This window comes from Poecilia mexicana, unplaced genomic scaffold (genome assembly GCF_051168715.1).
Source record: "Poecilia mexicana isolate PSO_F unplaced genomic scaffold, ASM5116871v1 scaffold_20, whole genome shotgun sequence".
Lineage (NCBI taxonomy): Eukaryota > Metazoa > Chordata > Actinopteri > Cyprinodontiformes > Poeciliidae > Poecilia > Poecilia mexicana.
In genome coordinates, this window is record NW_028263389.1 from 3,847,161 (window position 1) to 3,865,763 (window position 18,603).

The 18,603-nt window shown below is 38.3% G+C and overlaps 1 protein-coding gene and 1 non-coding gene across 3 annotated transcripts; both read right to left on the reverse strand.

Moving 5' to 3' along the window:
- Positions 1–5,503: 5,503 nt before the first annotated feature.
- Positions 5,504–5,575, reverse strand: trnaw-cca (transfer RNA tryptophan (anticodon CCA)). Its single transcript has one exon. It is a non-coding gene; the product is annotated as a tRNA-Trp (tRNA).
- An 893-nt stretch (positions 5,576–6,468) lies between these two features.
- Positions 6,469–18,323, reverse strand: cul2 (cullin 2). 2 transcript variants are annotated; one of them, XM_015008727.2, is made up of 22 exons: positions 18,229–18,323; positions 18,042–18,161; positions 16,917–17,055; positions 16,502–16,604; positions 16,308–16,402; positions 14,355–14,460; positions 14,130–14,212; positions 13,743–13,839; positions 12,563–12,673; positions 11,532–11,694; positions 11,299–11,423; positions 11,056–11,163; positions 10,863–10,922; positions 10,636–10,764; positions 10,419–10,505; positions 10,112–10,264; positions 9,938–10,015; positions 9,788–9,854; positions 8,972–9,174; positions 8,753–8,854; positions 8,553–8,669; positions 6,469–7,257 (listed from the first exon to the last, which is right to left on the reverse strand). In XM_015008727.2, exons 3-22 carry the CDS (start codon positions 17,033–17,035, stop codon positions 7,126–7,128), a joined length of 2,238 nt encoding a protein of 745 aa, XP_014864213.1. In that variant the 5' UTR covers positions 17,036–17,055; positions 18,042–18,161; positions 18,229–18,323; the 3' UTR covers positions 6,469–7,125. The 2 variants fall into 2 exon arrangements, with proteins under 2 accessions (XP_014864213.1, XP_087857446.1); XM_088001320.1 differs by having other exon boundaries at positions 18,042–18,317.
- Positions 18,324–18,603: the final 280 nt, after the last annotated feature.

Sequence of the window (18,603 nt, forward strand, 5' to 3'; positions counted from 1 at the left end):
TCCACTTAAATAATAAAAACATTGGCAATCCGGCCCCTGTATTTATTTGATATTGAATTAATACCAAAATATGCAGTATTATAGAGGAAATATAGTGGTTTGACATTTTTTTCACAAGACAAGAAGCCTGAACATGTGGACTAAGCAACAATGGAATAGTTTAGATCAAAGTGTATTGATGTACATTGAATCCTTAGTATTTTCAGGGGTATTTCAAAGGCACCTTCGAACAGCTCAGATCCACAAATACATGAGTCTGTCACAAAAAATGTTTACAGCTGCCTATTTTAATAGTTCACACACCAAATATACCTTAATATACATTACTATGCACCATGTAAACATTTAACTAGCTAGTTGTTGTAAAGTGGAAAAATGTAAAAGGACAAAGGGGTATGATGCTTTTGCAAGGAACTGCAAATCTGATTTGAGGGGAGGATGTAAAATATTAGAACATTTTATTTTCACTTTGATCCCCATTTAAAAAAAAGCCAAAACATGAGAATATGTTTGCTAATGTGAAGCCATTTCCATATCAAATACATGCAAAAAGCCTACATAATAATCCCCACTCAACCTGCTGGATAAATAGCAATTTTAACAAACAAGAAAGATTTTGGGTGTCTTATCTGCAGTTGTAATGTCAGATCAGAGCACTTACTAATGGGAGGAATTATACTGTGTATGAATTATTGACCTGCATAGCTGGATAAGGACTATGCCAAAGGATAGATAAAACGTATGACCCAATTTACAGAGAAAAGCTGAAACCTTTCTGTGGAGCTTCCCTCGCTCCCTGCAGCTCTGACTCTTTATGATCCAATGTAGTCCAAATGAATGAACATGAACGTCGGCTCAGTATGGACAAGGCAGGTCCAAAACCGTGTAGTGTTAGCACAAGCCATCAGGGTGTCACGTGGGCCAAAGTTTCTAAACTAGCACCAAGTGTTTGCCTGGTGTCAGATGTCTTTGTTTATTGCAATAATAACTTTAGACCATGCTCTGTGACTTCCTTATTTCTTCTGTTTGTAGTGGCCAGGGTTCACCCTGCAGAGGTACAAGCTAACAAATTCTGCCTCAACTGTACCTATACTGATACATCTGACTCTGGAGGAAGATGTTTTATGGTATGCTCGTTTGCAAATGCTATGAGTTCTGTGACACTTTTAAATTTGACAGGAAATGCATGAGAAGCAGAGCTGAACTGTTTCCACAGGTTATTTCTTCCTAGATCTTGACGATGACGTATACCAACACACCTGCTTTCACTTTTATGTAACTAACTCCACCTAGTGGTGACTGGGAGCAAAATACTCAATAGGAAAACAACACCTATATACTGTATGTGCACGTTTTTTTTTTTTTAACCATCAGTAGAGAGTTAATATCACTTATTATAATTTTACAGTTTCTGTAATGGCACAGATTGCTGTTTTTCTTGTTTTTAGAGAAGTAAGGACTGAAACAATGCCGGCGTTTTGCCTTAGGCCCTCCAAATGAAGAAGTCTACCTTTGGGAATAACTAAAACTATGAAAAAAAAATCTTTGACAGGGAATTGAAGATTGGTTGTTATAGAGCCCTGCTCTGGTTTTTGTGATAAAAAGTCAAAACAAATGTGAGCATTCATTATCCTGAAAGTATGTTTCTATTTATGTTTTCCCACTTACATTCCCTCCCCCCCCCCCCCCCCCCCGTTGGTTACTGAAGTGAGGGAAGCGCACCTTCTTCGTTTATACATTTCCAGACATGCCCCGCATGGAAAGCAGACTGGCATTACAAAGGAGACGACGTAAACACCGAATGCCTGTCTCTGTGTATGTTCTGACTGTCATGGAGATGTTTACCCTGTGTGCTGGAACACGGTCTGAAGAATGGGCGTTCATAGTACGTCCTAATGTACTATACATCACTCTATGAGGTGTCACTACTTACAAAGGTCGCTTTGACATTGACTCACTTGGAAAAAACCAATAGTTCCTTGAAGTTACCCTGCGGACTCAAGTACAGCTTTCTACCAAAGTATTTAAGAAGCTGTTAAGAAGTCCTTGTGGGTTCTTTTGATGGAAGGTAATTTTCTATGAGCAAACTTAAACATGTACACACAAAAATAAATGTGATCTGACAAGAAAATACCAAAGAGCAACAAAAGTTTGGTTGCTCCTGGACTTCAGATGATGCAAGAACTTACATGTTGTTGGCGGATTCAAGGCATACTTTATGGTATTTACGGAGGAGCAAGCTGGAATCTTGTGAAGCATCACAAATTTGGAGCAAACTTCCAGAAAACTGCAAAACAGCCAAAAGACTGAGTTCATTCAAATCGAGGCTAAAACCCCATCTGTTAGGGTCTGCCATTGATAAGTGTTAAGTGGAACACCTCATGTGTACAGGTGCTGGTCATAAAATTAGAATATTGTGATAAAGTTCATTATTTTCCATAATGTCATGATAAAAATTAAATTGTCATATATTTTAGATTCATTGCACACCAACTGAAATATTTCAGGTCTTTTATTGTTTTAATTTTGATGATTTTGGCAAACAGCTCATGAAAACCCAAAATCCCTGTCTCAAAAAATTAGAATATTATGAAAAGGTTCTCTGAACGAGCAATAAAAATAATCATCTGAATCAACAAAGTAACTCTAAACACCTGAAAAAGATTCCTGAGGCCTTTAAAAACTCCCAGCCTGGTTCATTACTCAAAACCGCAATCATGGGTCAGACTGCTGACCTGACTGCTGTCCAGAAGGCCATCACTGACATCCTCAAGCAAGAGGGTGAGAAACGGAAAGAAATTTCTGAACGAATCGGCTGTTTGCAGAGTGTTATATCAAGGCACCTCAGTGGGAAGTCAGTAGGAAGGAAAAAGTGTGGCAGAAAACGCTACACAACGAGAAGAGGTGACCGGACCCTGAGGAAGATTGTGGAGAAGGGCCGATTCCAGACCAAATTAAATTTTCATCTCCATAAAACTTTTCAGCAGATGGAAGCATGAAGTGCTCCAAAATCTTCTGATAGCTGCTGCATTGATCCTGCCCTTGATAAAACCCAGTGGACCAACACCAGCAGCTGACATGGCACCCAGACCATCACTGACTGTGGGTACTTGACACTGGACTTCTGGCATTTTGGCATTTCCTTCTCCCCAGTCTTCCTCCAGAGTCTGGCACTTTGATTTCCAAATAACATGCAAAGTTTGCTTTCATCCGAAAAAAGTACTTTGGACCACTGAACAACAGTGGTCCAAAGTGCTGCTTCTCTGTAGCCAGGTCAGGCGCTTCTGCCGCTGTTTCTGGTTCAAAAGTGGCTTGACCTTTGACCTGGGGAATGCGGCACCTGTAGCCCATTTCCTGCACACGCCTGTGCACAGTGGCTCTGGATGTTTCTACTCCAGACTCAGTCCACTGCTTCCCCCAAGGTCTGGAATTGGCCCTTCTCCACAATCTTCCTCAGGGTCCGGTCACCTCTTCTCATTGTGTAGCGTTTTCTGCCACACTTTTTCCTTCCTACTGACTTCCCACTGAGGTGCCTTGATATAACACTCTGCAAACAGCCGATTCGTTCAGAAATTTCTTTCTGTTTCTCACCCTCTTGCTTGAGGATGTCAGTGATGGCCTTCTGGACAGCAGTCAGGTCAGCAGTCTGACCCATGATTGCGGTTTTGAGTAACGAACCAGGCTGGGAGTTTTTAAAGACCTCAGGAATCTTTTTCAGGTGTTTAGAGTTACTTTGTTGATTCAGATGATTATTTTTATTGCTCGTTCAGAGAACCTTTTCATAATATTCTAATTTTTTGAGACAGGGATTTTGGGTTTTCAAGAGCTGTTTGCCAAAATCATCAAAATTAAAACAATAAAAGACCTGAAATATTTCAGTTGGTGTGCAATGAATCTAAAATATATGACAATTTAATTTTTATCATGACATTATGGAAAATAATGAACTTTATCACAATATTCTAATTTTATGACCAGCACCTGTATTTGCTTGATCATTTTAATGATGGCATCTGACAAAATGTAATGTTTCATTGTTTGTTTCAGAATTAGTGAACCTATGATATTTTTACGATGTAGAAGATCATAAAACTGTCTCATTGCTGAAAGGTGCTACACAAATAAATGTGACTTGACAGCAACTCTCTTTGGCAATACGTCTCTGAGTTTAGGAGAAACCGCAGTACCTCGTGAAGGCATGCATACCACATGGACCCGTTCATATTTTCTCAAGTTACAACAACAAAATTCATTGTATTTTCTTTATGAATTTTATGTGATAGATCAAAAAATTATATACATGTTTCAAGATTTTAATTGCAAACATGAAACTACAAACTGACGTGTACTTTTATACAGTCCTCATTGCTCTAAAAACAATGTATCCACTCCATACTGCATTAATTGACATTAACGCTTTCGTTGAATAAGTCTGAAATTAATTAAATACGAACCAAAAGACAACTGCTTAAGTGTTTTTTTTCCCCCCGCCCATCTTGATACAGTTGCTCATCAGAACATCAGAACAAAGCAGCTGAATCTGTACAAGAACATTCAGAGGGAATGTTACGTTGGCTAGGTGCCTCGCTTGATTATACGATTTAAAACCTGAAGGATCGAAGTTCTAAAAAAAAAAATTCCCACACACTCGGCAATGTCTGACATTGCTTTAATGAAGGGCCTGACACACGCTGAGGCTCGCACAGCAGGTTGCAAAGCTCCACTACGAGCTGCTGCTACAGGAGTTCAACTGTATGAAAAAAAAAATCATTAGCTCAAGGCAATGTTAATCTACAATCGTGAGTAAGACACCAAAACATTCAACGTTTAATGAGGCGGGAGCACGTCAAGCCCAAAAACAAGTAATTTTGGTCGTTGCTTTTAATTGTGACATGTCTTATCTTGTTTATCTTCTACCCCTGAAACTGTTTGCAGCTTTGACAACATTTTAATGTTAATAGCTTAGGTTTGCTCTTATTTACAAATTGTAATTATCAACAGGAGAAGCATTTAGACTTGACATTTAGAGTCAAGTTTCCTTCTGCCTGGTCTTCTTTTAAGGATTCAGTACAGTTTTCGAAAAAAAAAATCCTTAACTGCCTTGTTTGTGGTTTTTGGGGCTCATGTGAATGTTGAGAGTTGATGTTACTGTTTCGGTCCTCAGGTTTTATGGGTTAACAAAGGCAACCAGATGCCGTTCCACATACTTGTTCTGAAATAAACAGATATTTACAGTGTGTTGAAGGAGTAGTTCACGTTTCGCTATGATACAACCACAGATTTGGGTCTCATTCCACCTTCTTCCAGTTGATTAGTATGTCCTCTACAGGGCCTGGTTGCTGCTAATTATTAACCAGAGGAGCATGTGGATGGAAAAACAAGTATCCAAGTGAGTCATTCGGTGTAGCATCTGACTATGAATATTTTATAACGGCATCTTCCATTAATATTAAGCGTATACGTATGGATTTCAATGTGGTCTGTTTCGAGAGGAGAAAAGGGATGACCCCGACGTGATTTGAACACGCAACCTTCTGATCTGGAGTCAGACGCGCTACCGTTGCGCCACGAGGCCACTAACCGCCTATCCGCCTGAAAGAGGATCATACAACCAGAGTAGAGGTCATTTTGATGTCCATTTTTAAAAAATATAAATAAGATATTTACCGTGAGATTTAGCCATGATATCTCCTTCAAAGACGAACAATTTCCGAAGAAAATCAGTCCTGAACAGGGAACTTGATATTTTATTTTTTTTAAGCTTACGTCAGCACCAAGGACAGCTGCCTCTTAAAGCTTTTCTTCTTTCGCACGCTCACGCGCACTCTGCGCGAGACGAAAAATAAATGCACGCTAATTACAATTAAACGCGGACAAGTGCGTAAAAATTGCTTATATTAATGTACTTGTTACAGTATTTAAAATCCACTTAAGTTGATATGATTTCTGACTTAATATATGAATGACAAACATGAATGAAAACAGTTTTTTCTATAATTTTAAAATTTAAATAATTTTGTTGAAATTATTTTAACATTGATACAAATAGTGCTGTGAATCCATCATGGCGACATTTTTTCAAATATAAGGTAAAAAGCTCTCACTTATTACAGTAAATACTTTACAACATAAAATCATTATTTAAAAACTTTAATTACAGCCGTACTTCGAGTTTGTGTTTTTTTTTTAATTATAAGGGAGTAAGGATGAACTGGGAGGATATTAAACCTACAGTAGCTGTCCAGTAGGTGGCAGTATACTAGATAGAGCCTTTTATTACTCCGAATAAAAACGGAAAGAGGCTCGTTATTAAGGTAAAGTAAATCAGATACACACCAGCCAATAGCAAAAAGATGAAAAACTCAACTACATTCTCACAAAAACTACGCAAGAATTTAATTTTAGCACAGCAGCATAGACTCGTCAACCACATTCTGTGAGAATTCTCTAATGGACATATCACAGGTATTTACATAAAAGCTTTCAGTGTTTTTATTTATTTATTTGACAAGCAGCTGTCATGTTTGTCACTCATTTCTCTTTACATGTGAAAGATAACAATAGTCAGTATACCAGTTTTATTACAATATTTTTTTCCTAAGTTCAGTACATTTAACAAAGAAAGAAAAAAAACACACAACTGCAAACGTGAGAAAAGAAAGCATGTTTAATATGTCGCCATCAATATGTCTTTTTGTCCCCCTCCTCTGTACTCTTTCAACAAATAGGCTTGTCTGATCTTTCTTTTCCAACAGCTAGAGAGGCATGTTCTTTTTGACGTTGGACGCACAGGTGCGTGGCACTGGTGATGCTGTAAACAGTTTAAAAACCAGAAAGTGGGAAAGGTTCGAATGGGCGAGGGCAGGAAAGGGGCCTATCAGAGTGGTGGTGTGAGCCGGCTGTCTGGCGCTGACATGATGTCATCAAGTCTTTTTTTTTTTTTTCCTTTTTTTTTTGTAGATGGAGGCACAAAGTCCTGCTTTTGATCGTCGCAGACAGCCTGCAGTTCAAAATTCTAAATTAGATGAATGAGTCTGTTGCTGTGGTTTTTGTTCATAATTTGAAACCTGTCTCATAGGTGAGTCTCTGTTTGGAGATGCTCCCTTCGTCGTCGACTCCCAGGGCCTACGCGACATAGCTGTACTCGTCGGCCGACGTCTGACTCCGCTCGATGTACTGTTTGTCGATGAGCACCTCGATGCACTTCTTGATCATGCTGATACTGGGGTTGAACCTGGCTTTGGACTGATTGATTACCTGAACAGGTTTAAAAAAAAAATTGAATTAAATTAAAAATAAATAAATAAAAATACACAAGGCATTGGGTGATTTTTAGACTGTCACTGTTCTCTATGTGTTCGTTGATCTTCGGGTTGCTCTTTGTTCCATAATATTCTCTAACAAACCTCCAAGACCTTCAGAGAACAGCTGGATTTGTACTAAGAATGAGATGATGTATCAGATTAATCACTGCAAATTGATTACTAATCTAGTAATCGACTAATCGTTGACTGGGTGTATACAAACTCCAAAAAAAACAAAAGAAAAAAGAAGTCAATTGCTGAAAGAACAAAATACCCAAAGCAGTGATTAAGTCAAAAGTGTAGAATACATTTTGCATTTATGATAAAAACACATTTGACTATAAATATGTTTTATCCAAAACTGTTCAATCTGAACCACTTTTAACTTCACCTGGTTTAAATTCGCTAAAGAAATGCTAAGCTATTGCATTTTAGGCAAGAAAATGTTTTTCTTAGTTTAAAAAGGATTTATTTATTTATATGCATCTTTTACAAGTATCTTTAACATTGTACAAAAAAGGTTTAAGAGGTTAAATGAAAAATGTGTAGAATTTGCCAATTTATTTTATGCGATTAATCGCCAGAATAATTTATTACTGAAATAATTATTTGTTGAAGCCCTAACTTATAACAAAATTTAATTACATACAGATAGATGCCATGTTTAAATTTATTAAAATGTATGTTTATTCACATTTTACTTTTACTGTTTTAAGGAATCTGGTTGAGACAACTCATCAATTATACTTAGTTAGGCAAGTATGCTTTTAATATATTAGAACTAAATTTAATTCAACTCAAAAATACTTAAGTTATTCCAAATAATAATTAAATGTTGCATCATATCACTCAAATATCGTCAAAACAATCATTGCGGATGATGATGCTGCAGGCAGGAAGGATCTCCAGTAGTAGTCAATCTCACAATGAATCTGAAGAGGCCTCTGACTGACTGGAGTCGCACATCATAACAAGTATTTGAAAAAAAAGAAGAGAAAAAAAATCCTTCCAGCGACACTGCATCCAAAACCAAACATGCAACGCCTCAATCAAAAGAGCTACAAAGATCAAATGAAAAGAACAATTCAGAACTAGTGTAATAGAGCTATTGCAACAATGAGCGAACAATTCCAGATCGCTCCTGATCGCTTTGTTTTGTGGCACATACGTTTAACCTTTAGCCTTGCTAATGTTCATAAATCCTGACAGTTCAAATTGAAAAGGTCTTGACCCTATCCACCCACTCACCTCCTGGATGAGGGCGTTGTGTCGGAGGACCTTCCGCGCCTTCATGATCCTCACTATAGCAGCTTGTAAATACATTTTGCGGTCCTCGTCGACGGCGCTCCTCGTCTGCTCCATCTCCTGAACGTTACAGACACGCGGCGGTTCAGTTGGTTATCACTTGGACTGTTTCTCACCAGGCTGGCATCCGGCAGTAGGCTTACCTGCGGCGTGTCTTTCTGCATCGACGTCGTAATCTTGAACTTTGTCCGTTTACTGGTGAAACTCATATTTAGTGAAAACGTCGACTCTGTTTCAATCTCCTCCTGCGCACAGGGGAAAACGTACACAACTTACACTGTCTGAAACCAAAACCTGAGTGTACCTCACCGCCCATCTCAGGGTAAAAGGCAACTTTAGCCAAACATCGTTTCGCGTCAGACCTTCTGCAAGTCGTGGTTTAGCATCTTGACGTCCATCAGGGACTTGATGGTCTTCTGCAGCTCCTTCTCGTTCATCTGGGTGCCGTCCTGCAGCTCCTTGTATGTTACTGTCTGGCTGTTGTTGAAGGCCAGAAGCACAGCCATCTGGTATGTGGTTACCATGGCAACGTAGGGTTTGGACAAGTAGTTCATTTTGACTTCGCCTGCAAGAAGGGGTAACAAGCATAACGCCAAAGTTCAGAAACTCTCATCTCATTACTTTTAAATAGAGTCCAGTGACGTTTGCACAAGATTGTTGAGAAGTGTTCGGCTATAGCTACAAAGAGTTTCTGTAGGTCTAATCAATTTAAATTTAAGATTTTTAGAGACTGTTATGAATGATATGCAAGACCTGTATCGCCACAGAAATGTGCAAACTTCATCTAGCCGACTGGTGAGAAATTTGCAATTGCCCATCATAAATGCAAAAAAGCTAGCTAGCATGCAAAAGGTATGTTAGCAAAGTTAGAAGTAGCTTCACTTGTCTTGAGTGCGATTAAAACTTTTGCCTAACAAAACTTAGCCCCCCCGCCTCCAAAAAAAATACATTGAATATATGAGATTAAATAATCCAGCAAGGCAAAGTTTAAAACCTGTGATTGACATGTCAAAGTCTAGCTTACTTTTTAAAAATGAATTTAAGGCCTTAATTTAAAGATGTATGGACACTCCGCAACAAGAGCTTTTAAAAGGTTTGAATAACATTATGTTTTTTCCTTTAAGTTTAACCAGAACATGCTGAATTGTTTTACTAAATCTGCCATCGTTTTCTGTTACCTGTGCAGAGATAGTGCAGCCAAGTCAACTTCCTCCCACTGAAGTGCTGATTATAGAACAATTCAAACTGCAAAACAGGGTGAAAACGGACAGAGATGATCAGAAGGCGCTTCTTCCTCTACCAGTACAAATCTCAGCAGCTCCACTCACCATCTGAACGCTCTTCTCTAGTTCTTGAGGGATGGCGAATGTCGACGAGGGGACGTGTGTGAGAGGCCAAGCACCGGCCTGCAAAAAAAAGTGGACGATATGCCAAAAGTGTCAGAAAAACTAATATTTCTGGCATCTTTTCAACCGCCCGTTTCTGGCTTCCTCATAGCAGACCTGTAATACGTAGATCTGGAAACTGATCCCCAGGTCCACCACCGTCTCCTGCGTCTTGATAAAATTGTTGAACTTGTTGTTGAGGTCGGCGCTCACGCTCATGTCTGTGTACATTCTGTGAAGTTTGCTGGTGAACTCGTAGCCACAAGCTTGCTGCAAAATGGACAGGAATGAGGTCATAGGTCATTATAATAAGGTAATCCACATAATTACAATGACCTCTAATGACATTACACAAGAGTCTACTGCTGAAGAAAAAAAATTATGAAAAAGCTTGTTTAAACACTCAAGAAATATGTTTATTTACCTTTAGTTTGTTGATCATAGCTTCTTCTGAATCCATTGACAATGATAAACCGTGTATTAACCGCTTTGCTAACATTCTGGCATAAAACTGAAAAAACAAACAAACAAAAACAACAAAAAAAACAAGCCCAGATGTGATGAGTTAACTTTTTGGATCCATTTAAAGCTTCAAACTGAGTCACAGTTGGGTATACTGTAGCAGAAAAAGCTTCCTGTACCTTTTGAAAGATGTCTTTGTCGTCTATGTACTTGAACACTGTGATGAAACTGGTCAGCTTGTCCTCCACCTCGTTTTCCGTCATCCCCTTTGCAGATTTCTTCAGCAGATTGTCGCAGTATTTTGCCAGCTGGACAGAGATAGCAGCAGGAAGGGGGTGACTCGGTCAAGGCTCTGCGCGTACAACTCGACATGAGAATTCAAGTGTATGTGTATGTGTGTACTCACAAGTTCTGGGGCTTTGCAGATGGACTTCGGCTCCCTAAAGTTCACCACAGACGTCAAAGCCTACAAGAGGGAAAGAGACGGCGAGATAGATTAAATTGGTAGAAAGGCAATTATAATCAAGGCAAAAAAAAACAAAAAAACAACCTGCTGAAAGACCACTCTGCAATGAGGCAACAGCTATTTGTGGTTGTACCTTATCAAGCGCGCTCATGAAGTGTTGATCTCCGTTGAGGACTGTGTTAATGAGCTGAACAAATTTACTGTGAACCTCAAGCACGGACTCCACAAAAAGGGTCGGCATCTAAAGGGAGATGGAGCAGAAATAGTTCCCATTAAAAGGCTAAAAATCAAAAACACACAACAAATTTTGGCAAGGCATTTTGAAAATCCGGTGAAAAAACCCCCCAAAACCCATAACGTGTGGCGAGGTACTAACATTTTCCTGAGAGAGATTACTGGTGCCTCTGATGCCCTCGTTGTGGATGTGGACCTGCAGCTCCTGGATCATGTGAGGCAACCCGTTTGACACGGCCCGCAACAGGGTGTACGTGTTGGCCATGTCTGAACAGAACAAACCATTTCGCAGGTCGCTGTTAGCTGAGGTTGCGGCGTGCGAACGGCGTCAGGACATCAAAGAAAAAAAAGAAAGAAAGCATAAAGCGTACTGACCGTCTCTCTTCTCTTGCCGGATGATGTTCTGGCACTCCCCGTGTAGGAACTGCAGGTGATCGGCCACCATCCTCTGCTGGCATTCATGAATGACTTTGGCGTAGGAGCTGGGGTGCAGGTACTTCCGACATCGGACTTCTTCGTCTTTCAATCGGCCCAGGACCTGCGAGACGAGAGCGACGCAGAGACATGCAAAAAGTTTTCCCATCACTTTATAGGGAAAGAAGAGTTTTTCATCTCATAGCAGGAAGTTGTTTTAGATGAATCAACAACACTGAGCTTGTCCAGACAGGAATGTTGGTTTTACTCCACACTGACTGACTGGACAGGAAGATTGAAATGATTAATCGTATTAATTGTGATTAATCGACTGTTGAAGTAATTGTCAACTAATTTAGTAATTAATTAAATGTTGACTGGAGCATACAGACTAAAAAAAGAAAAGGCCCAATTGCTGAAAGAGCAACATATCCAGAGCAGTAATTAAGCCAAAACTGTACAAGATATATACACATTTTGCATTCAAGATAAATACACCTTTGTATGTATATGTTTTACCTAAAACTCCCCAAGTGACATCATTTAAGCTTCACGCGGTTAAAATTCAGGAAAGGAATGCTATGTTGTTGCATTTTAGTCAATAAAATGTTTATTTCCTGTGCTGCTCATTCTTTTAATGTATTTTTAATATTCTATAAAAAAGCTGATTAAATGAATATTTGTAGAATGTGCGAGCTTTTCCTAGCCGATTAATCATCAGAGTGATTGATTACTACAATACTCGTTAGTTGCGGTCCTACTGTCATCCACTATAAAAGGATCACCTTGGTAAGAAATAGGACTGAGGATCAAGGGAACAGAATCAAAGCCAGAGGTCAACACAATATCAGATCCATGATATCACTTTTAGTGGCTTAATGTTTGAGCTAATACTCAAGATTATAAACAGCCTGGTTGAACATTAAGAAACTATGTGAACTCAGACTCGACCGCTGAAAGTCGCCTCGCGTTCTCTCTCTCCAGCGACTTACCTTCTCCATATACTGTGAGCAGTTGGATTCCTGGAGAAGATTGGAGGCTTCCTGTTTGTAATACTCTCCTGTTTTTATCAGAAAAGGCCCTTCAAAGATTTCTTGATAAAACTGCAACACAGAAATAAAAAAAAAAAATACAAAAATACAACTGAGAAACATATTCTTTTGTTGACATTAACAGAATCGTACAGTGGGGGAAACAAGTATAGTCAAAAATATATGTGAATGTCTTTCCTCAGTAAATAGACTTTGAATGACTGACATGAAATTTACTTCTGCTGTCAGTAATTTACACATAAACAGCAATAAAGTAAATCTGTCCAACAATTGAGAATATGTATGATAAAGTGCAGTACATGGGGAATATTTCAGGTTCCATGGAAACAAGCGATCCACATAATGACCTGTATATAGATTTTTTTCATAATTTGGCCCAGTGACTTAAACTCAAGAGCAACTCATGTGTTTTTACCCTTTTTTTTAACTCATTTTTTCATGAACAAAAAAATGTGTTCATGACACATTTTTTGACTTATGCAACTTATATTCCAGTGCGACTTATTGTCTAGAAAATATGGTAAATGAAATACTGAGAAAAAATAAAATAAAAATCTCTTCTGGTCAAGGTGGGACCACAACTAAACACCATGTTCGGTGAATAAATTAAGACAACACAAGAGTACATTTTTTGAGAGGGGGAAGGGAAGGGGCAGCATGACTTGATTCCATCTTTCCAGATATGATACCAGGAAACTTCAAATAATTAACAAAAGGATGACGAGATAAGGAAACTGGAGATAAAACAAGGACGAATGTTTTAGCAAAAATAATTATCTCAAGTACAGGAATGAAACTGGAAGCTTAAATCTGGATGTATTTTATGGAATAGTTCCAGTTCTGATTTACATATGCATTTCTTGGATTGTTACCAACATCTGTTGTGAATCCCATGTTCACAGCACAAACCTAGCAATAACATTTTGGCGTGTTCAGTGCTCATTTCTGTCGCTGTGCAAGCAATTTAGCAGACCTCGCATTTTTAGCACTGGATTTTGACCCTTGTGTCTTTTAATGGCACCATATACATAAAAAGAAAAAAAAACAACTACAAAAAAAAAAAAAAAAAGCTTGAATACAGTGCAGACTGGGAGAACGGGTTGTTTGCTTGTCGGCTCACCTTTAGCGGAAACTTCTTCTTGTACTGTTCAACATGAACAAAAGAGTTGATGACCCCGTGGATTACCTTCTGGTTGGGGTTTTCACCGCAGCGATCACTGCAAGACAGCACAAGTTGAAGACCTGATCATGACGTGCGTTTCCAGACAGGGGCGAAGAAAGCTTTGTTTATACAACTCATGCGAAAGTGTTGCAAACAAGAGCAGACATGTTTTTATGGATTGTATTTTTTTTTTTTTTTTTTTTTGGCACAACAGTTGCTGAAAGGCACTCAAAACTCATTGCTTTTAACGTAAACTAAAAGTTCTATACAGAATCTACTATAATCACATCAATACGTTTGAGAACCAAAGTTAAAAATGTATATATATTTTTTTTGATAGCTCACTTTTTTATTTCATTCAACAACATCCGGATGAGGACGGCCTGCAGGGGTTCAATCATCAGCTTCTTCCACATATCTAGAGCCAGCTGCAATAACAAGACAGCATTTTGTCACTGTATTATTGTCTCACAACAGAAATAACAAATAATTTCATGTGATCTCAATCAAGTGGGAGACACAAAAGAGACCAAAAAACAATAAGCTACATGTGGAAGAATGGGTGAGTACCTCTCCGATCTCCATCAGCGGCTCATTCATGTCCACTCCCCCATAGCCGTACTGCAGGTCTGCTTCTGTTAGCTTGTTCTTCTTGATAAACTGTGTGTTCAGATACCTGGACAGCATGGGGACAGGCGTAAAATGATGAAATTAGTCGACTAATTTAATCAGTGACAGCATGTTTTAGTTTGGTTTTTCTTCCCCCAGTGAAAACCAGAAATAACAGTCTTGTTTTGGTAGCTGCTTTCCAACGGATTCCGGTAAACTCAGAGACCAGCAGGGTGTTTGTGTTACTTGTTTCAAGGTATAACAAGGTGTGAAAGGTTAAGGTTAAATTCTGCTGTTTGACATGGACAAGCATTAAGTTTCTAAGTAGGGGTGCGGTTTTCTAACCGATCATCGATGTTGCCAATTCCGATTTTTTATTTTTGTCTGAAAAGTCGTTAAAATACGACAAAGTTAAGTTGGCAAAAGTGGAGTGACTGTTGTTAACCGGACTTTTATTGTGATATTTTGTTGTACATTTGTAATACCGATAAAGATTATGATTTAAAAAAATCTTATTTTTTTTTAGGCAAATGTATGGCTGTAACTCCATAGCACAGCATTCATGGCTGCACAAACACAAATAGTCTTGAAAAACATTCCCATATGAAATGGGTGTCTCTTACTTGAAATGTGTGGTTATTAATTCTAAACTGCACACGGTAATCATATTTAATCTGATTTTCAAATTTACCCAGCCACCAAGCTGATCCCCATTGGCTGAACATGGCCACTTTAAGTTGCATCTTTTCACAGATGTGCTATCTGTGATATAGTATGATGTCAAAAAAAAAAATAGCACACAAAAATTATTTTTTTTCTAAAATACAAACTGATCCCCCCACACAGAGAGCCACTTATAGTGTTATGAGGTAACACTATAAATAACAGGCATTTAGATGCACAGTCACTCTTGTGAAGAAACACAAATAAAAATAGACCTGAAAGTTCTTTAAAAAGAAACACCGACTCGAATCGAGACGCTTAATGTGTCTGCTGGCGTCTGGCGCAGGTCGTTTTCAAAGCAATAAAAAAAAACAACTAATAAATAAAAACCATAATGGGAGGATTACTGTTGCTTGTGAAAAGAGAGAAGAGACACCCTCTGCATTTAGGCAGCTGAGACGATAATCTGTGCTGGTAAAAAACAAAAACCCTCCATAAACATGTGAAAAGACTAAATTAAGTTGATAAATGATTAAGGACAACAAAGTGATAAGCTGACTCTGTTTATGATGAAAAGGTGACACTAACAGGAGTGGAGAACTCAAAACACTCTGGGTCTTTTTCCAGTAAATGAACACATCACGTTTGGAGGTTGCAGTAACAACAGTCACCTTCAATGTGGAACTTGTTACTTATAGGAAATAGCTCAAAGTCTCGCTTTCAATATCAGTAAAGTGGTTAAAATTGCTGGATTTGGAAATATTGGCAAACTTTTAGGAAATCTCAGAGAGTTGGAGTGAAGAGCTTCATCCTCTAGAGTAGGGGTGACCAAAGTGCGGCCTCAGGAGCCACTTTTGGACTTGGGAATCATTTTGTGTGGTCCCCGAGTGCAGCTCAAAAAATTATAAAAAAAATTGGCTCTGTGGCAAATGTTAGCTGATACAGAAGGATGGTTTGTTTTTCCGAGATGACTTTCAATGAAAAGTAAACTGTTGTCAGGTAGATAATTCATATCTTTCTTTTTACAGGTCAAGTTTGTTTCACTTTCATTTTTAAATCCCACAAACATCCAGCGCTTTTTTTTTTAACTGGGAAAACAAACCTAATCCTTAAATTTGGCCAAATAGAAGCTAAAATGTTTTCTAGCAACAATTTTCTGATTAGCGAATCTCTAAAGACAATGCAACATCACACATTTTCCTTTAAAAATAAACTGGAACGTTAAAAGTTCCGTAAACAGCAGCATCTCACCTGTACAAGCAGTCCATGTAGTCAGCTCCTTTGCTGTACTCTTCCCAGTACCTGTGGTACATAACTAAAACCTTTTCCTCTGATTCCAGGACTTTCTAAAAAAGAAAAAAAGAAAAACACACACACAAATGAGTACAGAAGGTGTTCAACAGGAGATGAACAGGTCAGCAGCGGAGGGTTCGGCGAGTTCTTACCTTGTACAACTGCCTGACATGGTTCTCGAGGAAAACCTTGGTTTCTGTGTATAATCTTTCACCCAAAGGCTCTGGGTATGCAACGCACAAGGCATAAATATCACTGGAGTTGGGAGTTCAGGATGAACACGTCGTTAATTGCACAAGTAACAATCCTGACTGTGATTATTTACGACAATTATGTTATATAGTTTTGCTACCAAGCAGGCAATGGTCAGCGTGAGATGACCTTGACTGCCGTATTTATGCAAAAACGTCCAACGCAAATGCGTCACATGATTAAATTTGTCTGATTTAGAACAATTGCTGAAGCTTTTCAAACTATATGTGAATAAAATTCAGCCAATTAAATTCATATTCAGCCTCTTTATTAACCTTCAAGTTGCATTATGAAACACTGCGATATAAAGGATACGAGAATCTATCATTCCACGTGGCTCTTTCCACGTAGTCGAGCATCACAACAGCCTTGATTGTAGTTAGTAGCTTGTTCCATGTCTCGTCAAAATCCACCACCCGCGGCTTCAAAGACATGGTACAGCTTCTATTTCACCCTAAAAAAAAAATAAAATTATAGCAAAATAAAACTAGATGAAAATGCATTTGGGGTGGTGGGAATAAAAAAGATTATCTAACCTTTGACCTTGCAATTGATCTTTTAATTTAGAGGACCATTATAAGTCCTATGACAATGCCTAAGACTGGCAAGTTAGAATGATGTGTTAAAACATAGTGTCAAGGAAAAGAAAGTCGATTATGACAGTATAATTGACATTAAATGCATGGTAATAGGAAACCAAATGCACGTTTAAGACTGAGAATAGGGCTAAAAAAAAATACTACGTTATTGAAAACTACACAAAACAAAACTAATACTGAAACTAAATCAGTGTAAGAAGATCCAAGTTTGCCTTGCAACCTCTGTTCAAATCGTCATTATCGAAGGTCCGGGTTACCGAATGCATCTAAACATTCATCACCGTGAAGTACCCAACATTACCACAGCAACAACGCCCCCCAAGAACACAATGAACACTCAGGTGTGTCCCAGAAAACTCATTACATCGTGTACCAAAACGGAGGCCCCGTGTTGCTATAACAGTTCATTTAAAGACAAAAATAACACTGCAGCGTCATGACAGCTTTTGGTTCTAGCTACTAATTGGACACAATTACTCGTCTCGGAAAAATACACATTACTGTCGCTTGATAAACACCCTTCTCACCATCACTATAAACGTAGCTAAGTAAAGGTTGCTGGCTAGCGGAATGACAATCCCAAAATAGGCTGGCGAGCTAAAAGGCTAACTAGCTTCTCGCTAACATGCTACTTCTTCTTCCTGCTCCGTGCCATTCAATTTCTAGGGAACAGCTAGCTACTAGCCGGCTAGTAGCTAGCTAACGGTAGCTTGGCTATCACTAGCAAATTGTCATCTTAGTAGTTTCAGCACAGTCACTCTGACAGCTCAGCAAAACATGTCGCTACAGTCACACAGAACAGCACGCTCAGATCAAGAAAAGTCGTGAAAGTGGTACCAACCTCTGTACAGTAGTTACTTTTATAAAAGTCAGCTTTCTCCGCTGTCACGGACTTGATTTCGCTTTACAAGTCTTCCCTAGTACCTCCAGGTTCAAACCATTTCGACTAGTTGGGAATACGCTGTAAAGAAACAAGTAAATATATTTAAAATGCTATTTTATGATTTTCAACGTGCGAGTTTGCTTACAAATTAGACTTAGACTTAGGAACAGTTTTTCAGTTGCTTATACTAATGAGAAATAGACTGACCGAGTCAGTCCCAAATAACAAAAACACCCTCGTTTTAAATGGTATCGCCCAAAACTACGGGAACCTCTTTGGACGCGTTTCATAAAACTTTTATTTTCAGCATAATAGAAAAAAGAAGAAAAAAAAAGTAAAATAATAATAATAATAATAATAATAATAATAATAATAATAATAATAATGAGTAATTTATAAAATAAAAATTACTTTTCCTTTTAATATTCTATTATCAATTATATCAATTATGTTCGTGTATCTTCTTCTTCTTCTTCCTATTATTATTATTATTATTATTATTATTATTATTATTATTATC